Below are 23,472 nucleotides of genomic sequence, written 5' to 3' on the forward strand. Positions count from 1 at the left end.
TGGCATTTATCAGACACCCTTATCCAGAGCGACTTACAATCAGTAGTTACAGGGACAGTCCCCCTGGAGCAACTTAGGGTTAAGTGTCTTGCTCAGGGACACAATGGTAGAAAGCAGGATTTGAACCTGGGTCTTCTGGCGAGTGTGTTACCCACTAGGCTACTGTCACCTTATCTAATGGTACTAGGATGTTAGAAAGCTAAGAACTACAGTTTTCCTGAATGTTTTATTTAAACAGTATCACAGAAACACAGTGGTAAATATATAGATAAAGTATTTACATTAATTTGTCAATTTATTGATTTTTTTATTTTTTAATTTTTTGTGGCTGGAATGCGTCCGAGAATGGAAGGAGCCTGCCACCCCTGCCAACACTGCCACCAGCGTGGCTCTTGTGGTCACAGCACTTCCTGGTAAGAAGACGAGTAGGTGGAGTTGACTTCTGTCTTTCGAACGAAGTTCACCTTATCGTAGAGAGTCTGGGGCTGTGCAGAGGAAAAATAAAAAGTGAACTTTTCTTGCTTTTCTTGCTGGAACTGTTGTGAACTATTTACAAGGAGTCTTTCCTACAGTGGCTGAGGATAAAATGGAGGTTCAGGGGGAAAGAAAAACGTGAATAAAGAAACCACACATTTTTAATTACTTATGCTGAAATGCTGAATTTTGTTACAGTCAAGTCTCCTAATGTGTCATCAGATCATAAGATCATATGTGTTGGGGTTCAGGTAAAATACACTACCTTCGGTTTTGTGGGATGAACTTGATCATTCACGGTCTCGTAAATCGACATGCTGTTACTGATACTCTCCAGTCTTTTCTGCAAAGTGGTGAAAAATGATTTCATGGGGCTGAACGGGACATTGGCCAGATCCGAATATCTCAGGTAGTTACGGCACAAATCCTGTTAAACAAGGGTCAACATCTCTGACCAGCACGGTCCCTGGGTAACTTTAATGTATTTATTACTACTTTGATATTCATTCCTAGGTGCAGTAGTCAGACGTTCAGCTGAATAATTTAAAAAAAAGAGAAACACGGAAAATAAAAAAGTATGAAACGCTGTACTACACTGTAAAAATCTTTTACAGAAATTAACCGTGCGTTTTACGGCAGCTTCTCGTTTTTTAAAACTTGTGAGCAAGCTTCAAAAATAAAGTTACAAAGTTGTGCACCTGGGCATCCTGCATGACAAAAATGGCAGCATTTATCTGCTGAATGCCTAGAACTGCTTTTTAAAGCGTGAAAAAAGAAGGGAAAGTAGGTGCTCTTTTTAATGAGGTATTCTGGGTATTCAAGCTTGCAACCTCGTTTCTCTGAATGCCATTCACATTGTGCCAGTGTGCCAGGGCTGTCTCACCTCATGCGTGGTCATGGTGGCTGGGTTCACATCAGCGTACAGGGTGTCGGGGGCGGAACCGGCCGCTGCGAAAAGGAACATTTATTTGATGACGAATGCGTTGTATGATGATAGGGCTGTGATGCAGGTTCGGACCTCGACGTGACCGGAAACGGCGCACGGAGACGACGACGGCGATGATGACTACGAGGGCACCGCCGCCGCCGCCTGCTGGGAGGGCCACGTGGTACAGGTACCAGTCCGGATCGGCGGACGCGTTGCACTCCACCGTCTGCGTGGCCGCCCCACGGCTGACGGGGTTGGCCGCGGTGCAGCTGAAGGTGGCGGCGTCCTCCGCGGGCCAGAGGGTGACGTTCAGCCAGGCCGAGGTGGCCGTGTGGACCCCGGTCCAGTTGAAGGTGCTGCTTTGGTCGGGCGAGGCGCTGCACAGCAGATGTACCGAGCAGCTGTTGGACACCTGATCCCAGGTGATGCTGTGGGTTATTTCCACTCTCTGAATAGGGTCTTCCGGAAAGAAAGAAATGGATCGAGGTTCTGAATTGTGGTGTTTTTTGTGTTTTGTGGTGATTTGTAGAAGAGAAGTTTACATACCCAGCACATTCAGCTTGATTGTCTTCGATGGAAGTTGCCTTTCCCCTTCTACAACTATAGTATACAGTCCGGCGTCCTGGTGCCTCAGGTCACTTATATTCACGCTCATGCTAGCATTGTCCATCGCTAGTCGACTCCTAAACTTTTCATACACTTTCGGTTTTCCTGAAGTGGAGCATTCCGCAATCAATTCGTCTCTGAATTTCCATGTAAAAGAACTGGTGCCCACTGGTGCCGGAGACCCATAATGCAACGCTACTGATCCACCCAGGGCTGCATTCACCGTCTCATCGGCTGCGGCCCCTTGAACAGCCCGACCTGCAACACACCAAACACGGGTACAGTTGCTCTTCACCGCCGCTCACCATCGCGGAACTAATGACACGTGACCCCTCAAAAGGCCGTTTATATGCGTGGGATTAAACGAAATATCACCGACAATTCATAACTCATAAGGTGCAAACAGAAACTATATAAATGAGCTTTTTCCGGTTCTTATGGGGCAGACCAACCTGTCCATCAGGACGTCTCAACACAACATTCTGAGGTCCTACCGTGCAGGAGAAGCAGCAAAAGCACCAAGTTCGGGTCGACGGAAGCTGGCGTCCAGATACGATGCCACATTTCTGCTGGCGGTTGAAGACAACGTCTTCTGACAGCTGACTCGCCAACGTGCTGACGGAGGATAAAAGTCACTTCCTTTCTGCCCTGCCGGGGCTGGGCCGATGCATCTGTGAGAAACGAGCAAATTAAAAAAGCGTCTCGGGGCGCCTGGCGGCGTTGGGGCTTTTCGCCGTTACTGAGAGCCCTCCCACTGCGAGAAGCAGAGATGGCATGTCACCGCAAGGTCACCGTACCTAAACCTGCGGGCGTCGGGCCCACCAAATGCACGCCTGCGACCATGAGCGTGGCTCAGTCTGGGCTAAAACGCTGAGCCGCGTGGACATTCCAGGCCATTCCGAGCAGAAGCAGCATCTTCCAGGCTTTTGTGCACAACTGCGAGAAGCAAGAAAAGCTGAAGTGAAAGGCTGACCAGCCCTTTCACAGGGAAATGACTCAGACGCCTTCGCTATTTTCGGCCTCCGGGTGCTGATGCTCTGGAACTGCTCGCTTCAGGAGGAAATGGAGATGCATGTTCTCGGCGGCTCTTTCTCGTTTGGTCTCGGGCCCTTTGAGGGTCTGTGGTGTTGACTTCCTGTGGCCCATGACGGCAGAAATGCACTTCGCACCACAGCGAGGTTCGAGCCACACAGATACGCCCACCCTCCTTCACACAGAAGCCAGGCGGCGTGAGGTCTCGTTTCGTATTCGGGTGACCCTATCACAGAGTGCTTCATGGCGTCTGGAAATGACCCCGCGGTCTCATCAACTTGACCGAGGCTTGAAAACTGACCAGCGGTCGGCTTGGTTAGGGTCGACTAACCCTCAGCGACGCTTCTATCTTTGTACATCACAATGCCACACTGACCAAGTGCCGCGTGATAAAGGACATGCAGGACATGCAGGACACTGGCCCTGCTGCAGGTCCACTGTTCATACAGCAGGTAGCTGCTCACATCCACTTTAAATCCTTGATGTTGCCTACAGGGCTGTAAATGGAAGTTCTCCCTCTTACACCAACACACTACTAGCCAGATACACTCCTGCACGTCCTCTCAGATCTGCACACGAAACGAGACGGAAAATTCCCTCTTCACGGGGAAATATGTGTGTGTACATGTGTGGTGTGTACCAGGGTAGTGGGCGAGACACTCGCCTATGAACCAGAAGACCCAGGTTCAAATCCCACTTACTACCATCGTGTCCCTGAGCAGGACACTTAGTGTCTCCGGGGGGGGACTGTCCCTGTAACTACTGATTGTAAGTCGCTCTGGATAAGGACGTCTGGTAAATGCTGTAAATGTAAATGTGTGAAAGTGTAACGCATTCGGATCTGGGGACGCAGTTATGGTGCAAGATATTGACCTTTTGTCACGTCTGTGGCTCCTCACGTTGTATATAGACCGCCGTAATAAACCAATACAGCACTGGACTTTTCCCATACTTATCAGACGCTCGAACCTTGGTTTTTTATGTGCGCCGTTTCACTGTCATGCCGATAAACCGAATAAAAATTTGGGCTCGCTACCCTGGTAACCGATGATTGCAAACGTTGTGAAAATGTGGTGAAATTGAGCGAATTGCAAATGCCATTTAAAATTGAAGTCATGTTAGGAGCTGTTTGGGGATGCAGAGAAATGTTACTTTATGAGCAACGTTCAGCAAACGTTCAAGCAGAGCCACTAATCAGTTTATCAGTGTGAACATGTCGCTGTCGCAAGTTTCCTGCAGCACGTTCCTGAGTATCTACAGGGCATTCAATAAAAGAAATAGTTGGTTTATGCTGAACTGCCATTGAAAACGAGGAATTTCAGCCTCATCCACACATGATCATCCTGATATTGTCAATTTCACTGCTTGTCTGAAGTTTTACTTTCCTGTTTGAAATATCCAACATATCCACCTACAAGCATCTTACATGATGTTGTCCTGTTTGTCCTTGTTCTGTGTACAGAAAGTTTTACTTTTCTTTTATAGTCTGTACAGTAATTAGGATTTAGTTTAAGTTAGTACAGTTTAGTTTAATGTATTGTAGGGTTTGCAGCCAATATATGAATGGATAGATGAGTTGAGTGCATCAGTATTAAATCTCATGTCGATAACCAACCAACACACAGCAGTGCAGCACATCCTACCGATCCTGGTCAGATCTGGATGTCGGTGTCTGAGGGACCTTCTGGCATGGCCACCCCACGGCTGACGGGGGTGGCTGCGGTGCAGCTGAAGGTGATTCGTTTCATTAATGTTCCTATTACTTTTTCATAATAAATGCACACTTAAAGCATTCAAAAGGTAGTTCACAGCATTTCATGGGACCCAGACCGAGACACATTGCTGTCTGTGGCTTTATATGCCTTGTTTGGGAGTCCAGTTCTTTTTTTCTTTTGCATTAATCTTCTTCTACTCTATGCTGTCACGGCTGTTTGGCATGGCGAGGCAAGTGAACTGAGAAGAGGACAAAACTTGACGATGAAGGAGGACGCATTCGCACAATGGGTTTAATAAGTGATGAACAGGACAGGGGAGACAGCCGGGAACAGGTGAACATGGAACATGTAACAATGACCCGACAGTGAACAGACACGAACAGGGCAGCTTTATAAGATCAGACACAGGTGAACACGATCAGGAAACATTACAGAGGACAAACGTGAAACTCTGGTCCGGATCCCGGAGTAACCCCTTCCAGACCGGATCATGACATATACATTGTTTTCATCCAACACGTCAACATTATCATCTGCTGATGATAAATGGACACATGGACTCTTTCACTGCTCTGTCCATGTCCTTCAGCCTCCGGAGACCCAAGGAAAAACGTGTTCTGATTCAGATTTTTCAAATTCAAATTCAAATTCAAATTTTATTTGTCACATACACAGTCATACACAGTATGATGTGCAGTGAAATGCTTTCTGCGACTGCTACAGACCACAGTATTGCAAATGTTGCAAGTAAACAGTGAACCAATATGCAAATATTGCAAACATAACCAAGTATTACACTTTTACGTCTTTAACATAAAATATGTGTAACTGGTAGGGTGAAGGTGTGCAAATGAGTTACAGTTTTTACAATGTTTAGAGAAAGAAGAAAGAGCCATAAAGAAAGAGCAGTAAGGACCTAAAAAGCGCAGAGTCATTTTGTGCAAAGTGATTTTGTGCAAAGTGGTTTTCTGATATGAATCGGGTGTTGGCATGGTAAGAAACAAACTGTGAAGCCTTTTTTTACATAATTTTATTTTTACATCACTGCACAACAGGATTTCGTTAGCGAAAGGTGCCTTAGTGTGAAATTCAAGAAATTATAATGAAAATTGGACACTCTTTGTGAGCATTTTTCAGCCAACAACATGCTAGATATGTAGTGTATCTCACCAAAGCACTAAATCGTCTGTAAAAAGTTTCCAAAATTGTCCATAACTTTTTAGACACAACAATAAAAAAAATACATTGATCGTATGAAACTATCTTATGCACTGATGCGCATTTCTTTGCAGGGGAAGTAAACTGGCTGATTCTTCAAAAGGTCAGTCACATTACCAATTTCGTCCATGGTGCCCATAACCTCTTAGTCCAACAGACAGCTCAGAGTCACCAATCCACCTTGTGGACACGGCTGGACACAACACGAGAAGACCATGCAAACCCCAAATATACAAGGTTCAAGCCAAGAGGCCAAGATGCTACCTGCTGTGCCACCATGTGGCTTGTTTCAGACTCACATCTGAAGAACAAGCCTTTCAGGCCATTAATTACAAAATATCATATACATGCAGAAAAATTTTAAACTACAAGATACAAAAATGTTTTCAAATATCACAAATCTACAATGACTGATCTCTTAAAATACGTTTTTTAAAGTCTAAATACAAAACATAAAACATTGTAATCATAAAAATTAATACATAATGAAATATTATGTTTTTTAAACATGGATTATATTGAAGCTGCAGACATTTAAATGGCAACTCATCACCATTTAATTTAACATTTAAAATATTATAAGATTTGTTAACACGATTCTGAAAGGGTGTAGATATAAATGAGCATGAAAACTTTGCAATACACTTTCATCTTGGAGACCTGCAGAATGAAATTGTTTCATGATTAAATGAATGAAAGAGCTGATTCATAAAAAAAAGGCAGAAATGTGAAGAACCTTCACGTAGCTCCATCAAAATGAACATGCAGAGGAACAATGAGTGAAAGTTCTCACCTGTGCTAGTCTTCCAGTTTCAGCTCCGAATACACAGCATGTGTTCCAGGTTCCTTCTGTTCTTCTGCCTTTCCTGAAGTTGAAACCAACACTTTTTATCAATTAGACTTAATAAAAAGACTTAACTTAATAAGACTATAAAAAGGAAAATGTTTCCCCTAAATACAAAATGAGGACTTTGGAGATTCTTACTTTTCTTGCTTTTAATGTTGAGCTGAACATAAGTTACGTTGTTGGATTCAGCCTCTTCTAGAGACAACAGGTCAACAAGCATTAACAGTCATCTCTATACAGTCACCAACATCATGAATTTCAGGTACAAGCCAGTTGATGGAAACCAGACTGTGGGGGGGTTATGGTGCAGTAAAAAAGATCCATGATAGTACCTGCTCTCATCACCTTCTGGCTTCTGTTCTTCTTCTGCACATCAATGCTTGAATATGTTACATCATCTGTTTCACCCTCTCCAACTAGAGAAGAAGATGTCCTCATTGTTTATTAAGTCATCTGATAAAAACACTGAAGATCTGGTCTGAAACCGTGTGCTGTGGGACAAACCTCCTTCGTTTCCTCCACTGAGGTTCTGGTCCTGCTTTGGTCCTTGATCTCCTGGCTTTTTCTGTCCTCTAGAGTGAGACAGAGGTACCTGCTTTAATACGGAGATCACATGCAACTTGACTACAGTGATCGTGAAAACACCAAGTGACTTACGAATCTACTGAATTTGACTGTGAACCTGCAAAAAGACGAGAAACAAGTCTTTGCACTACAATTTCTGACTGAACGGCAGGATTGTTAAACCCACAATATAAAGTACGCATCAGATCATCAATTTCCTGCTGGTCTCTCACCTCTGGTCTTTATAAAAATGCAGAGCAGAATCCCTAGAATAGCAAGAAAAAGTGCAGCAGCGACACTCGCCCAGATGCCTATTTGTTGGAGGTCTGAGAATCAAACAGAGAGAGAGAGAGAGAAATAAAACAAAAGATAAAATTTATATATAAGTGACCAACAGGAAAAACAAAACATCAGCACCGCTGATGGAGAACTGAGTCTAAACAGGACGTCATGTATGAAGTATGGATGTGTGATACCACTGGTTTCCTTTCCAATCAGATACCAAATAAAATTTAGATTAGTATTGATCCAATACCAATACTTTATACAAAAACGTTATACATATACTTGGAATCGGACCTCACTGGCTTTTCTCTCTTTATATTAAAGTTGTGTGTTGGTTGTTCTGCGTGTAGAACTTCAGAACATTTTCCTGTAAGAAGTGAAATAATTCTTGTTGATTGTTTCATTACTTCTTGTAGTTCCACGGTAAAACCACCAGAGTAATTTAATGCTTCTGAGAGTTTATATTGTCTCAATCTGTATCAGAATTATATTTGTAAAACTGACTCTAATTAGATTTAAATTACGGTGACTCCGCCCCTCCCCAGGTAACATGTGGGTGGTCCCTATCAGCCCCACCTTAATTTGAACCCATATGAGGAGCAGGATTTACCCTGATTTACCCACCGTCCTGTAAAAGACCAACATGGACCTCACTGGATTTTCTGTTTTTAGTGTTTAAGACTGTTTCAGTTTTATCTTTTCGATCTGAACTGGAAATACTAGCTAATTACCCTTAATTAGAAGGTTAAGGTGATAGTTCATCATTTTAGATGAGTTCATAAATGCTCTTGGTGCATGAATGTATCAAACTGAGGTTTTAGTTACAGCATGATTCTATATACAAGAGCTCCACCTTTTTATCTGTGCTTAAAAATACTCCATTAAGAACGGACGTTCCACCTTTGGATCTTATTGACTCTAAAGCATAATGACCTGGGTTATGGGGTCCATATTAAGATGGGGCTGATATGGACCACCTGTCTGGTACCTGTGTACCACCTATGTGGGCTTGTTACCTGGGAAGGGGTGGAGTCACGGTCATTTAACACAAATTAGTGTCACTTTTACAGACTTTACACTGAAAGTGTAAAATTTATCTCTGATTTGGAGTGGGCTCATATAATCTCTCTCGGCACTTTTGCTGTATATCAGTATTGGATACTTGCACAATGATATTTTTTTCAATTCTATTTCTCAGCTCAGTACCCAAGAAAAGCACCCACCCAACCCCACCCCCCTGGAAAATCTTGCGGCGCAGCATGACACTTTTTACAGTTTTTTTGACTTTCCAATCACATTAAATTTTTGTATAAAGTATATCAGTAACGAATCGGTATCGCCGATATCAACCTGAATTTTATTTGCCATCGTGTTGAAGAGGAAATCTGTGGTATGACACATTCCTACTGAGCGTAACAGTGCGCGTTTCAACAGCCATATTTCACACAGTTTACTAACTGCCAGAAGAAGACTTAGTTCCTCTGGATCGTTTTAGATGATCCTCGTAGTATAGTTACTTTCCACTGTGATCCTGTTAAACTACACATTCACTCCGAATTACCAAAATATCTTTATTTTAACATGATAATCGAATCTGAAACAATCACAAAACACAAAACCCAGTGCAGCAGAGTCACGTTGATGTGTGAGGAGCAGAACTTCTTACTGCGCGTTTACTTTCAGTTCGAGCGTACGACTGAAAGAAGAAGAGCAAAATTATCTATACCATTGTGCTAGTATCGATCCGACGCTGATACCAATTTGGTATCAATATTTTGCAGGGTTTTTAAGTCGATATGATGTAACTCAAAAAAAGTAAAGTGAAGTGATTGTCACTTGTTATACACAGCAGCGCAGCAGACACAGTGAAATGTGTCCTCTGCATTTAACCCATCATCCTTGGTGAGCAGTGGGCAGCCATGACAGGCGCCCAGGGAGCAGTGTGTGGGGACGATGCTTTGCTCAGTGGCACCTCAGTGGCACCGTGGCGGATCAGGATTCGAACCGGCAACCTTCAGATTACGGGGCTATGTCCTTAACCGCTAGGCCACCACTGCCTCAGGTGTTGGTGTGTGTCTGTTTCAGATATTTATTTTATGTCTCTAATGAACACATGACATTCACATTCATGCCATTTTATACATACATGGAAAATGCCTTTTACTTTACAAATCTGCTTTACGTCTTATATGGAATGTGTGTGAGAATATTTACCCTGGACAGAACCTGTGGAACTGGCGCTGGTAGAACTCATCTGGGGATGTACAGTCAGTGCTGGTGTAGGCAGGTCTGTGGGAATAATCATCACACACACGTTAACTCTGAATTAGAAAACTGAATATTTCATACAATATGTATTGAATTCAATATACAGAGAGTGCAGAATTATTAGGCAAATTAGTATTTTGTCCACATCATCCTCTTCATGCATGTTGTCTTACTCCAAGCTGTATAGGCTCGAAAGCCTACTACCAATTAAGAATATTAGGTGATGTGCATCTCTGTCATGAGAAGGGGTGTGGTCTAATGACATCAACACCCTATATCAGGTGTGCATAATTATTAGGCAACTTCCTTTCCTTTGGCAAAATGGGTCAAAAGAAGGACTTGACAGGCTCAGAAAAGTCAAAAATAGTGAGATATCTTGCAGAGGGATGCAGCACTCTTAAAATTGCAAAGCTTCTGAAGCGTGATCATCGAACAATCAAGCGTTTCATTCAAAATAGTCAACAGGGTCGCAAGAAGCGTGTGGAAAAACCAAGGCACAAAATAACTGCCCATGGACTGAGAAAAGTCAAGCGTGCAGCTGCCAAAATGCCACTTGCCACCAGTTTGGCCATATTTCAGAGCTGCAATATCACTGGAGTGCCCAAAAGCACAAGGTGTGCAATACTCAGAGACATGGCCAAGGTAAGAAAGGCTGAAAGACGACCACCACTGAACAAGACTCACAAGCTGAACCCTCAAGACTGGGCCAATATCTCAAGACTGATTTTTCTAAGGTTTTATGGACTGATGAAATGAGAGTGAGTCTTGATGGGCCCGTGGCTGGATTGGTAAAGGGCAGAGAGCTCCAGTCCGACTCAGACGCCAGCAAGGTGGAGGTGGAGTACTGGTTTGGGCTGGTATCATCAAAGATGAGCTTGTGGGGCCTTTTCGGGTTGAGGATGGAGTCAAGCTCAACTCCCAATCCTACTGGCAGTTTCTGGTACAGGAAGAAGTCTGCATCCTTCAAGAAAAACATGATTTTCATGCAGGACAATGCTCCATCACACGCGTCCAAGTACTCCACAGCGTGGCTGGCAAGAAAGGGTATAAAAGAAGAAAAACTAATGACATGGCCTCCTTGTTCACCTGATCTGAACCCCATTGAGAACCTGTGGTCCATCATCAAATGTGAGATTTACAAGGAGGGAAAACAGTACACCTCTCTGAACAGTGTCTGGGAGGCTGTGTTTGCTGCTGCACGCAGTGTTGATGGTGAACAGATCAAATCACTGACAGAATCCATGGATGGCAGGCTTTTGAGTGTCCTTGCAAAGAAAGGTGGCTATATTGGTCGCCGATTTGTTTTTGTTTTGTTTTTGAATGTCAGAAATGTATATTTGTGAATGTGGAGATGTTATATTGGTTTCACTGGTAAAAATAAATAATTGAAATGGGTATATATTTGTTTTTTGTAAAGTTGCCTAATAATTATGCACAGTAATAGTCACCTGCACACACAGATATCCCCCTAAAATAGCTAAAAATAAAAACAAACTAAAAACTACTTCCAAAAACATTCAGCTTTGATATTAATGAGTTTTTTTGGTTCATTGAGAACATGGTTGTTGTTCAATAATAAAATTATTCCTCAAAAATACAACTTGCCTAATAATTCTGCACTCCCTGTACAGATGAGTATTTACCCTGGTAAGAAACTGTGAAAGTGGAGCTGGTGTAGCTCATCTTGGGACGACCTGCTCTTCTTCCACTACAACCATACTGACCAGCCTCATCAGGTAGCGAGATGCTGATGGTCCTACTGGTCTTACTGGTAATACAAGTCCTGTCTCTGTACCAGAAGTACAGTTCCCAGTCTGTGTACTGAGGTGTTATATCACAACTCAGAGTGACCGTATCTCCAGAGTAGAAAGGTCTCTGTGGAGACACTAGAGTCACTGTGGGTACAGGAAGTTCTGCGGAGAAACAGGAAACTCTGATATGAGAGCAGATATAAATACATACAAACTGATGCAGTAGCAAAAACCAAGACAATATTTCAACTGAACATGGTAGGTCAGGTTATGATAAATATATTAGATAACGGGTGGAGTACCTGATCCATGGAGGTCTGGTGCGGATTTAAAGTTGAACTTTCCAGAAATAAATAAAGACTCCTATACATGGTTCTAGAAACGTTTATTACTGGTTGAAGGAGAGGTCATCCAACATCCAAACCAAACCTTCATCAGAGTGAGTTAACTGCAGATTTCATGTTAAAATATCATATTTGAGCTACTGGAGATGTTTGAGCTGCAGCCATGTTCACCTGTCTGCTCTGTACTGTATCCTATTATCCTGCCATAATGAGAACAGGACTTCTTCAGGAAAAGGAGCTTCTTCAGCTTCCCATCATAAGAAAATGAGACGCGTCACTAGACATCTGAACATGTGACGTTAATGACACTGTTAATGACCTAACAAGGTCCTATTCATGGTCCTGAACGAGGAACACATCTTTAATGAGCTGCAGAAAACCTCTCCTTTTCAGGTCCTGAACTTGACCATCCCTGCTTTAAACTGTTCATAGGATCTCCTGAGTGTCACTATGACCAACAATAAAATACATATAATTACACTTTATTAGTACAAATCAGCAATAAAATACAAACCTGACACAATCAGATGAAGTCGATCACCTTCAGTATCAATACCATATCTCTCACACCAGTAGGATCCACTGTCTGATTTTTCTACAGTAGTGATGTTATAATTATTCTCCTTAATCCAACCTGTAAGGTCCTGATCTTGATCTTTATGTTCCGGCTTCTTATAAAACTTGTACCACACTGCAGGTTGTGTCTTTGGTTCTGTGTCACATATTAAAGTGACAGAATCTCCAGGGAAGATCTGTGTTCTGCTGGGTTCTAGTCTGAGAACCGTCTTGATCTCCCCTGTAAAAACATCAGATCATCACTTCATCAGAACATGACCTACACAGGCAGCTGATACGACATGAAATATTGTTTTTATGAGCACAGACTCCCTCATAGTGAATTCTTGTGTTGAAGAAATGAATGTAGATGAAGATGAGGGACAGAAATGTAGATTTATGTAACAACATCACGGTTCTCGTGCCACCGTCGCTCTTGGAAACCGCTACGCTGAAGTAGAGGAGGCCGGGGTCAAGGAGGGTTATAAAGGCCGGCCGCCATCTTGAAAACGACGCCCGCTCATCACTCGTGGTTTATTTCCCAGTGTTGCTGCTCGCCTGTTTGCTGAACCTATTTCCGCCTGTTTCAGACCTCCTCTTCGGATTGGCCACGCCGGTACCATCGCCCGTGTTTCCTTGCATATGTCCCACGCCTGGATTCTGACCAACTCTCCTGAACGTCCCCCAAAGACTAACATGCTGGCCGAGTCATCCCCGCAGCCCACAACGTTCCTCTTCTGGCCCGTCATGATAAAGGCGTGGCATCTCTCCCCACTTTCCCTCCTCACATGCCAACGCGTCCCATCAAATGTTCCTCCCCCCGCGTCCCCAAACCTCCTCATCCACCTAAGACTTTACTTATGTCTCCAGACAGAACGAGGAACGCGTCTTTAATGATCTGCAGAAAACCTCTCCTGTACTTTTCAGGTCCTGAACTTGACCATCCCTGCTTTAAACTGTTCATAGGATCTCCTGAGTGTCACTATGACCAACAATAAAATACATATAATTACACAATATTAGTACAAAAAAGCAATAAAATACTGACCTGACACAATCACATGAAGTCGATCACTTTCAGTATCAATATCATCTCTCTTACACCAGTAGGATCCACTGTCTGATTTTTTTACAGTAGGGATGTTATAATTATTCTCCTTAATCCAAAATGTAAGGTCCTGAACTTGATCTTGATGTTCCGGCTTCTTATAAAACTTGTACCACGGTGCATGTTCACTCTTTGGTTCTGTGTCACATATTAAAGTGACAGAATCTCCAGGGAAGATCTGTGTTCTGCTGGGTTCTAGTCTGAGAACCGTCTTGATCTCCCCTGTAGAGAAATCATCAGATCATCACTTCATCAGAACATGACCTACACAGGCAGCTGATACGACATGAAATATTGTTTTTATGAGCACAGACTCCCTCATAGTGAATACTTGTGTTGAAGAAATGAATGTAGATGAAGATGAGGGACAGAAATGTAGATTTATGTAAGAACGTCAGCAGGAACATCGGAGTTTAAATCTCTCACCTTGTGAAAGTGCAGAGTGGACGACTGAAGTCAGCACTGAAACCCAGAGAAAGAGAGACTTTAATCAACCTAAAGCCATCAGTCCATAAAGCTGCTGATGTGTGAGTGTCGTGTCGAGGGACGACATCGTTCACTAATGACAGTGGGGGGAGGCGGCCTGGTGACCGTTTATAGACATGAATATTGTTCCTCCATTTCGAGGAGACACTGTGAGAAGAAGATGATGGTTATGATGATATTCCTGCACTTTTTCAAACTCTCAGATATTCGTCTCATGCAGCTAAATGATGGGAGAGAGAATCCACTTTTCTTCAGGTTCCATTTAACCTCCACAACGTGCTTCATGAAGAAACATGCTGTTAATTCTGCTGCTCATCATGTTCTTCACGTGAGATCATACGGAACAAAAGGCCATTTCATCATTTCATCTCCGTTCTTCTCCAGTCCTCTCTAATGCAGCTCGGTCTCTAGCTGCACTTGATTCTTTAATTCACTTTTTCAGTCTTCGTCGTACCTCAGTCATCATCATTTGACCAATTCTGACCTGCTGACCCTCAGTTTTAAAAATGGTGTCTCTGTAACTGTAATTAGAAACGAACACACACACACACACACACACACACACAGGCAGTACTCACACAGCAGCAGGTGTAGTATATTGAGCTCCATGCTGTCCTCTTACTGATTGAATCTTCCTCAAGAAAACGTTCAAGTGTGAGTCAGAGAAAAGAAAAGCAGGAGATGAACAGATCTGATGATGATGATGATGATCATGATGTGTTTCACTTCCCCCTTTTCAGGAAATAGCCAACAGTGTTATGAAACGGTTTGCCACCAGTCTATAAAATGTTAGTTATAGTGACTGGTGTAGTGAGGAAAAGACAATTTGATCCCCCTGGAGACACTCAGGGTTAAGTGTTTTGCTGAGGGACACAATGGTGGTAGGTGGGGTTTGAACCTGGGTCTTTGTGGTCATCTGGTTAAGCTAGTACCAGCCCACACCAAAAAACACACACAGAGGAGGATTTTGTGACTATGGAAATCAGACAAGTCTTTCCTAAACTTTGCATGAGCAAAAAAATCCACATTGTTAATCATGTAAAAAAAAAACCTCTAAATTCTAAATTAATTTTCATTTTTGTGCTAATGAACAGTAGTGTTATTCTATTATTTATTGTTGTATTTTGGAAACAACATTATGTGATTAGCATGTTTTCAATTGTATTTTAGCATAATTGTAATCTGAACCAAAATTACTGGAATGTTTCGAAACATGGTGACGTAATGGAATACAGTTTGGAACAGTTGCATGACTTCACCAGCTTTATACAGATGAAAAGTTTCATTAGCACATCATTAACAAGATCTTATTTTGAGTTTTTAATCCCTGTTGGTTAAAGGTTAACAGGACATGTTTCTTCAACATTTAAGCAAGATTTTTATTCCCACTATTTACACATAAAGAACCTGACGCAAGTTTGGTTAGCATTTCGTAATAACTTTAAATGCTTTTTATAGCCAGCTAAAGGTTTCTCAGTTCCTACTTTTTAGCATTTTTTATTTTTTAGCATTCGATGTTGCGTCATCTCTTTTATGATCTACCCACAAATGATGTTGAAGTCAGGGGACTGTGAGGAGACTTCTTATTTGAGTCTGACTTCATAATTAGAAGGAGGTCAAGTGACATACCTGATATACCCAACATCACAAAAAAATAAAATAAAACTTTATCTGTTTGCTATATTTAAACTGTTGTTAAGCAGGAGCAAGCTATATGCCTGTGTAACCCGTTGTCTCTGGACCGGTCTTTTCCAAGTACTCTGTGTCGTGATCGTATAGTAGAGGCAGGACACGGAACTTGGATGCAACTGACGCTTTACTGAAACAAACAAAACGTGGGTGGTGGGTGCAGAGCGTCTCACACCGGGCTCCCCTGAAGAAACATGAAGTGAGCTCTGTCTAACTCAATTAGAAACACTCCTCCTCCATCACTGCCGATCTCATCTGCTTGTAAATGGGCAATATCCTGTATCGTGAAAATGAATTTTGGTCCCAAACCAGATTTATTCACTTTTCCCAAACCCAGTGTGGCACAGAAAAGGTCTGAGCACGCAGCAGTGTTGTCAACTATTTCCAATGAAAAGTAGCTAAATGTCATCAGATGACGTCACGCGCTGATTTGCATAACGGTTACGTCACCACGTAGTATCTGACAAGCGTAAGCCCATCATGCCTCTACTCTCAGAGGCGCCGTGTATTATATTATGTTAAAACATTACATCCAGATTACTTTGCGTGATTATGTCATACGAAATATACAAAGTTTACAAAATAATTAATGTTTTCTCAAATTAACTGGCCATATCAGCAAAAACTTCATTTGAAATATGTCCATTTAGATTTGTATAAAAATATAGTTGACTATTTGTAAAAGTGATACAAAAACTTTTTGATTTTTAACTTTTAAATATAAGACTGATAATAAACAGTTACATTCTTTTAAACAATCGCAGCTTGTGTACTTACTCTTTTTAACTTGTGAAATCAACACATCTGTGAAAGTGTCAACAATTATAGCTCTATTGGAATCTATTGCTACCTACATTACCAATAATTATACATGTTAACAAATATCAGTAAATTAACAGTTATGAAAAACTATTCGAGCTAGCAATTAAACTTGTATGTGCGTGTTGCTAGACATCTCTCACGAAGGTGGTTCTTCTTGGCTGGTTAGCTGAACAGTGTTTCATCTGGCATTCTTTGATTTCCGTTTCGATTATTCACAGATTATCAAGTCAACCGTCTTCATCTTCACTGTCCAGCTACATTGTCACTGAGCTGGTATCAGCAGAAGAGGATGGGGCAGCTAAAACTGTATGCTGCAGTGGTGACAAACTCTTGAAGTATGTCATAGGGTAACTTACAGTACATGGCATGGAGCACATCCGCCCACCGCTCACTGCTCCTGGTAAACTCAATGTGGAGTTGAAGTTCTTCCCCTTGGTCCTATATACAGTATGAGTTACTGACGGCACTTTGGTGATCTGCAGGGGTTTTCTGACCACAATTAATGGTGGAATGCACTGCTTTGTATGCCTCTCATCGTTAATGAGAATAAGTACAGACAACAGTTTGGCCAATCTGGCCGCATGTATCTTCTCAGTAACAGCCAGAAGGGCAGTCTCAGTAGAATGACCTGTTCTGAAGCCAGACTAGTTAGGATCCAGGAGGTTGTTCTGTGACAGATACATTCTTGTGCCATTTTCTTACATAAAGAAAAATCACTCACATGTCAGCACCGTTTAAGCTCAAACCTGCACAACAAAAAAATTGCGTATTCATGTGCTTCTGATAAAGGCCTTATTTTGATGAGCTAGCATGCATTGGCATGACGCATGCCCTGAATGTAAATGCTGAGGTGGCAAAAGTGGTATGAGGATTTTTTTACTGGTTCACTGAGCTGTGAGGATGTGGATCTGGTGTCTCTCTCTTCCTGACACCAGTACTGGTCCTGGTCAGACTCAGCGGCTGCTCTGATGGTCAGTGTGTCTCCAGACTGAGACACTGGAGTCTTAGAGCTACCTTTATCTCCAACCACTAGACTCTCCAGTGAACACAGGACTCGGTGGATCTTCAGTCAGTACAGGTATAGGTAGAGCTGTAGAAATAATCACTCATACAGTGAATCAGGTTTTTCTTGATTCACAGGTTGTTGCTAAATGGACAGGGCAGGACATGCATTGCAGACTATCTCAAATGTACATTATTAAATGCTGTTATATTAAAATCAGTTCAGGACACAACGGCAATCACAACGTTGACTGGGAATTATTAAATGTAATGTCACGACTACGGACTTACGGGGGAAGGAAGCGCAGAGGTTTGACATGCTGGGAACGGGGTTTTATTAATACAAACAATAAAGAAATACAAATAAACAGCGGCGCAGTGGCCGAAAACGATTTAACTTAAATAACGAACTGAAACTAACCCGTAGGCGTGTGGCGATTGCCAGAACTCAAAACACTCATAACAAAACCAGGTCAAGTTCGTGCAGAGTCCACGAAAATGCCAGCGACCCCGAACGGGCGGAAACTTCTGGCATTTATGGGGCGTCAGGATTGGGTTCCGGTGTGGAGCCCAGCTGCAGGCAATCCTGACAGAGCCCCCCCTCCAAGGGCTACGTCCTCGGAGCCCGAACAGTACCATCAGTGGAGGCGGCGGGGCGGACGGCGGCAACCACAGGGCTCCTGCCCTGCTGTATCCTCCCCTTGGAGGACCCGGTCCCTCGGGCTGGCTCCCCGGCGTGGTCAGGCGTGGCGGGCCCCGGTCCTCGGGCTGGCTCCCCGGCGTGGTCAGGCGTGGCGGCCCCGGTCCCTCGGGCTGGCTCCCCGGCGTGGTCAGGCGTGGCGGCCCCGGTCCCTCGGGCTGGCTCCCCCGGCGTGGTCAGGCGTGGCGGCCCCGGTGTCCAGTCGGCCTGGCTCCCCGGCGTGGTCCCGCTTGGCGGCCCCGGACCCTCGGCCCTGGCTTCCCCGGCGTGGTCCCCGCTTGGCGGCCCCGGACCCTCGGCCTGGCTCCCCGGCGTGGTCCCGCGTGGCGGCCCCGGACCCTCGGCCTGGCTCCCCGGCGTGGTCCCGCTTGGCGGCCCCGGACCCTCGGCCTGGCTCCCCGGCGTGGTCCCTATTGGCGGCCCCGACCCTCGGCCTTGGCCTCCCCGGCGTGTCCCGCATGGCGGCCCCGGACCCTCGCCTGCTCCCTGCGTGGTCCCGCAATGGCGGGCCCCGGACCCTCGGCCTGGCTCCCCGGCGTGGTCCCGCATGGCGGCCCCGAGACTCCCGTACCTGCACACAATAATCAGAGCCGATCCATCTGGGTACGTGTGGGCCTGTCTCCACATGTCCCCTCTGACACGTCTTGTTTCACCCCCTGCACCGCGCAGGGAGATTGTCCAAAGCCTCCGGCGACTGTTTCCAGGCACCCCAGGCTGGTGCCTTCTGGGACTATGCAGCCCCTCTCGCTGCACGGCCCTGGTGCCAAGGGGGGGGGCATTGCCACACCATCCGGCTAGCCCCTTCTGCGTCCGTTGGGACAAGCAGGGCCCTCTTCCTGTCTGTCCCAGCTGGTCCTCATGCCTACCCGGGGGCTCTATGGCGCTCCACCCCTCTGGAGGCAGACGCAGGGCCCATGCCTGGCCCGCCCTCCTCACTGGCTACCGGAGGACCCAGCTCCATCGCTTCCCCACCTCCCCTCCCCTCAGGAGGAGTCCCCAACCCGAACTGCACCCCCCCAAAAAATTCTTTGGGGGAGCACCCCCCCCGGCTGGACTTAGGGGTACCTTGGGGCTCGTCCACCTCGCCTTGGACCGGTGCAGTCAGGTTGGGAACTCCCTCCCTGGGGTTCGGCTCTGCTGCTGGGTCACCATCTGGTGGACACAAAGAGGGGAAGTGGGGGCGACATACGGACACATATGCCACACACACACACACACACACAGACAGAGACAGACAGAAGAGAGGGTCGTCTAGTTCCCTCTCTGAGCACTCCGGGACCTCCTCAGGGGGCACAGCCAGGATCTCGGGAGGCGCGACCTTCTCGTCGCCCGCCAGTGCTTGGTCTTCTTGCCCCGGATCCTGACTGGCGCTGGATGTGGTGGAGGGGCAGAGTTCGATCCCTGGCTCAGGCCGATCAAACTCCGCCCTCAGTCTCTGCTGGAAGTCCCGAAAACTGCTGTCTGTCTCTCCCTGCTGCCAGAGGGCTGCGCTCCAGCCCCATGCTGACCCAAGCAGACACGAGAGGATGGTGGTGGTCTTATCAGTGTCTGCTGCCCCACTGAAGGGTCCCGGGACAATTGGGCTGTCCCACACGGGGCTGGGCACGTCGCTGGAGATGGTGGTAGGTGTGTGGTGTGGAGGGGGGTGGACGTCTTCTCCAGCAGGTGTGGGCGCTGGTGCTGCGCTGCCATTTCGCTGGGGAACGTCCGGGCAGAGGGAAGGCGGGTCGGCGACTGGAGCAGGAATGGAGGATTCCCTGCGAGGCAGTCCCGGCAGCGCAGTTGCTGGCTGGCGACCTCCCGTCGCCCTCTTCCACCAGCTTTCCTCACACTGCTGGGAGGGACGTGGGTTTCCACGGACCTCGTGACGATCCTGGATGGGCGCGATGGGCGGAGCCATCCCGGCACCGACTGCCCAAACGGCATCATCCTGGTCGTCGTCCGTGTCCACCTCGTACCCCCGGAAGTCACATGGGTCATCACGGACGCCGCGATGATCTCGGACGCGCACGCTGGGCGGAGCCATCCCGGCACCGACCGCCCACCGAAAATCCACGTCATCATCGCTTTCGTCATCCGTGTCCTCCCACCGGTGACTCCGAGGGTCGTCCACCCTGCGGACATCCTGGACCCATGGCGCGATAAGCTCCCATGGGCAGTACTCTGGCCATTCGGGCTGGAGGCTGCCCACCTCCTCGCTGGAGGAACGCCGCCGTTGTTGTTGCCGCTTCTCACCCCCCTGGAAGTGACGTGGGTCCCCACGGACCTTGCGACGATCGCAGACTGGCGCGATGGGCGGAGCCCAACTCTCGTCTCCCGTGCTCTCGTCGTCGTCCGTGTCGTCCCAGTCCACGGGGAGCCTGGCCAGCAGAGCGCAGAGTTCTTGGCTCGACATGGCGAAGATCGTGGGGGTCGCATCTTCTGCGCTCGCTGCCCACGTCACTTCCTCGCTGCTGCCGACGCCAACGTCCTCGCTCCGCCACTCACCCGCCGACGTTGTCGCTTCCGGGTTTCGCGGAGTTTCCCGGGGTGACGTCATCACGCGGCGCCGCGTACCACGGCTTCTCGGGGAGAAAACGCTCCACCAGAACGGGCGGCGCGTCTCTCCCCTGGCGTCCGCGTTCGCCGCGCCGGGCTGCGTCCTTCGCGGCGTTTCTTCTCCTCTGCTTTCCACCTCTGCGCTTTTGGGTGGGTCGCTGGCATTCTGTCACGACTACGGACTTACGGGGGAAGGAAGCGCAGAGGTTTGACATGCTGGGAACGGGGTTTTATTAATACAAACAATAAAGAAATACAAATAAACAGCGGCGCGGTGGCCGAAAACGATTTAACTTATATAACGAACTGAAACTAACCCGTAGGCGTGTGGCGATTGCCAGAACTCAAAACAAAACCAGGTCAAGTTCGTGCAGAGTCCACGAAAATGCCAGCGACCCCGAACGGGCGGAAACTTCTGGCATTTATGGGGCGTCAGGATTGGGTTCCGGTGTGGAGCCCAGCTGCAGGCAATCCTGACATGTAATTAGAGTAATTTAATTAATTTAATTCAGTTCATGAAAAGTTTTACTTTTGTCATGTTTAGAGTAAAGATGATGTTGTATTGAAATTACATTAATTATGATCATTATTTTAATTTTTACTGTATCTGATTATAAAACAAAAAACATGATGGATGCTTAATGATAACTGGGACAAAAACAATTTTATATCGAAATAATCTCACAAATGAGCAACTTTCAAAATTTAAACGATGTGCAGTTATAGTCAATATATCATAAAGTTTACTTGAATGAATGTGTGCTTTCCTAATATTCACTAAATGTGGATGAATGAATGAAGTCAGCACTGAAACCAAGAACAAAAATTATCAAAGGTTTCACAATTAGAATGTAATTAAACATTTAGAATAAAAGAGAACATCTCTGTCTCCTCATGGAATGTTATTGTGTTGATAGCATGAAAATTGATTGTAAATTTTTTTACATTTACTGCACAAACTGACATTCTCTCTCTCTCTCTCTCTCTCTCTCTCTCACACACACACACACACACACACACACACTCAATTAGACTAGTTGTACTTACTGAGAAGCAAGTTTTGAGTACACATTCAGAGAGCAATTCTAAATTAGTGAGAAAGAGAGAAAGCGTGAAAAAGAAGCAGAAAATGAGGAAGGAATCCTCACAACTCATGCAGTGAAGGATGCAGCTGTCACCTGGTAACATGCACATTTTTGCATTCATATGCTTGTATCAGCGATTGTTCAGGGTTTGTTATTAGACCCAGGAGATTGTGTGTGCTTGTCCATGGACCTCGCGTGAAGGTTTCACACCACACGTACTTATTTAGAACTTAGAATGCCTTCTGATAATTAGACCTTTTTGTACAGTTGATCAGATGTCTAGCTTACTAAATATTTGGTTGAGTCAGCCAATAAGAGCACTGTACATGGTAGTAGCCTAGTGGGTAACACACTCGCCTATGAACCAGAAGACCCAGGTTCAAATCCCACTTACTACCATTGTGTCCCTGAGCAAGACACTTAACCCTAAGTTGCTTTGAGGGGGGACTGTCCCTGTAACTACTGATTGTAAGTCGCTCTGGACAAGGGCGTCTCATAAATGCTGTAAATGTACATGAGATGGCAGAATGGGATAAAGACTCTCCAACTCTCTTCAAAAGAGATCATCATGCTGCCAGAATATGCCAATCCATGTGATTTCATACTGATGATTGCACAAACACCGTAACACCTTCCGGTTTCACAAGGTTGTGTCATATCCTGTGCCGACCCAGTAAAAAAAAGAGACTTGTGTAGTATGAACAGTACAGGATCTGGATTTGGGGGGTGGATCACCAAGCGAACCAAGCCACCATTTGCTCTTATTACTGCTTTGCACACTCTTGGCATTCTCTCGATGAGCTTCAAGAGGTCTTCACCTGAGATGCTTTTCCAACAGTCTTGAAGGAGTTCCCAGAGGTGTTTAGTACTTGTTGGCCCCTTTGCCTTCACTCTGTGGTCCAGCTCACCCCAAACCATCTACATTTACATTTACATTTACATTTACATTTACAGCATTTATCAGATGCCCTTATCCAGAGCGACTTACAATCAGTAGTTACAGGGACAGTCTCCCTGGAGCAATTAAGGGTTAAGTGTCTTGCTCAGGGACACAATGGTAGTAAGTGGGATTCGAACCCGGGTCTTCTGGTTCATAGGCAAGTGTGTTACCCACTAGGCTACTACCATCTCAATTGGGTTCAGGTCCAGTGACTGTAGAGGCCAGGTCTCCACTTTTTGTTAAGTACATAACTCTACATGTGTTCATTCATAGTTTTGGTCATGAAGATAAAGAAAACACATTGAATGAGAAGCTGTGTCCAAATTTTTGGCCTGTACTGTATGTGAGTGAATGCATGCAAGGATTTTGATTTGATTCCTGTTAACAGTATAAAACAAGAACATTGTACAATCAGTAGTAAAATCAACAGGGTTGAGTGTCTTGCTCAGGGTTAGTAAGTGGGGTTTGAACCCGTGACTTTGTGGTCCTCTGGTTCATAGGCGGGTGTGTTACCC

The 23,472-nt window shown here is 45.4% G+C and overlaps 2 protein-coding genes across 3 annotated transcripts; both read right to left on the reverse strand.

The window, feature by feature from the left end:
- Positions 1-212: 212 nt before the first annotated feature.
- On the reverse strand, positions 213-3,085 carry LOC114793718 (SLAM family member 5). Of its 2 annotated transcripts, XM_028985836.1 has the most exons (7): positions 2,806-3,085; positions 2,503-2,679; positions 1,949-2,266; positions 1,493-1,861; positions 1,358-1,422; positions 740-817; positions 213-485 (listed from the first exon to the last, which is right to left on the reverse strand). In XM_028985836.1, the coding sequence occupies exons 1-7, from the start codon at positions 2,849-2,851 to the stop codon at positions 399-401; spliced, it is 1,140 nt and encodes a 379-aa protein (XP_028841669.1). In that variant the 5' UTR covers positions 2,852-3,085; the 3' UTR covers positions 213-398. The 2 variants fall into 2 exon arrangements, with proteins under 2 accessions (XP_028841669.1, XP_028841679.1); XM_028985846.1 differs by lacking the exon at positions 2,806-3,085 and having other exon boundaries at positions 2,461-2,618.
- Positions 3,086-5,768: 2,683 nt separating this feature from the next.
- LOC114793626 (low affinity immunoglobulin gamma Fc region receptor II-like) lies at positions 5,769-15,038 on the reverse strand. The gene is made up of 13 exons (XM_028985673.1): positions 14,760-15,038; positions 14,122-14,157; positions 13,636-13,917; positions 12,547-12,828; positions 11,581-11,850; positions 9,884-9,958; positions 7,618-7,710; positions 7,478-7,502; positions 7,325-7,392; positions 7,153-7,236; positions 6,959-7,015; positions 6,767-6,839; positions 5,769-6,633 (listed from the first exon to the last, which is right to left on the reverse strand). Exons 1-12 carry the CDS (start codon positions 14,788-14,790, stop codon positions 6,772-6,774), a joined length of 1,371 nt encoding a protein of 456 aa, XP_028841506.1. The 5' UTR covers positions 14,791-15,038; the 3' UTR covers positions 5,769-6,633; positions 6,767-6,771.
- Positions 15,039-23,472: the final 8,434 nt, after the last annotated feature.

The sequence above is a fragment of the Denticeps clupeoides genome, chromosome 1, assembly GCF_900700375.1.
Source record: "Denticeps clupeoides chromosome 1, fDenClu1.1, whole genome shotgun sequence".
In the NCBI taxonomy this organism is placed as follows: domain Eukaryota; kingdom Metazoa; phylum Chordata; class Actinopteri; order Clupeiformes; family Denticipitidae; genus Denticeps; species Denticeps clupeoides.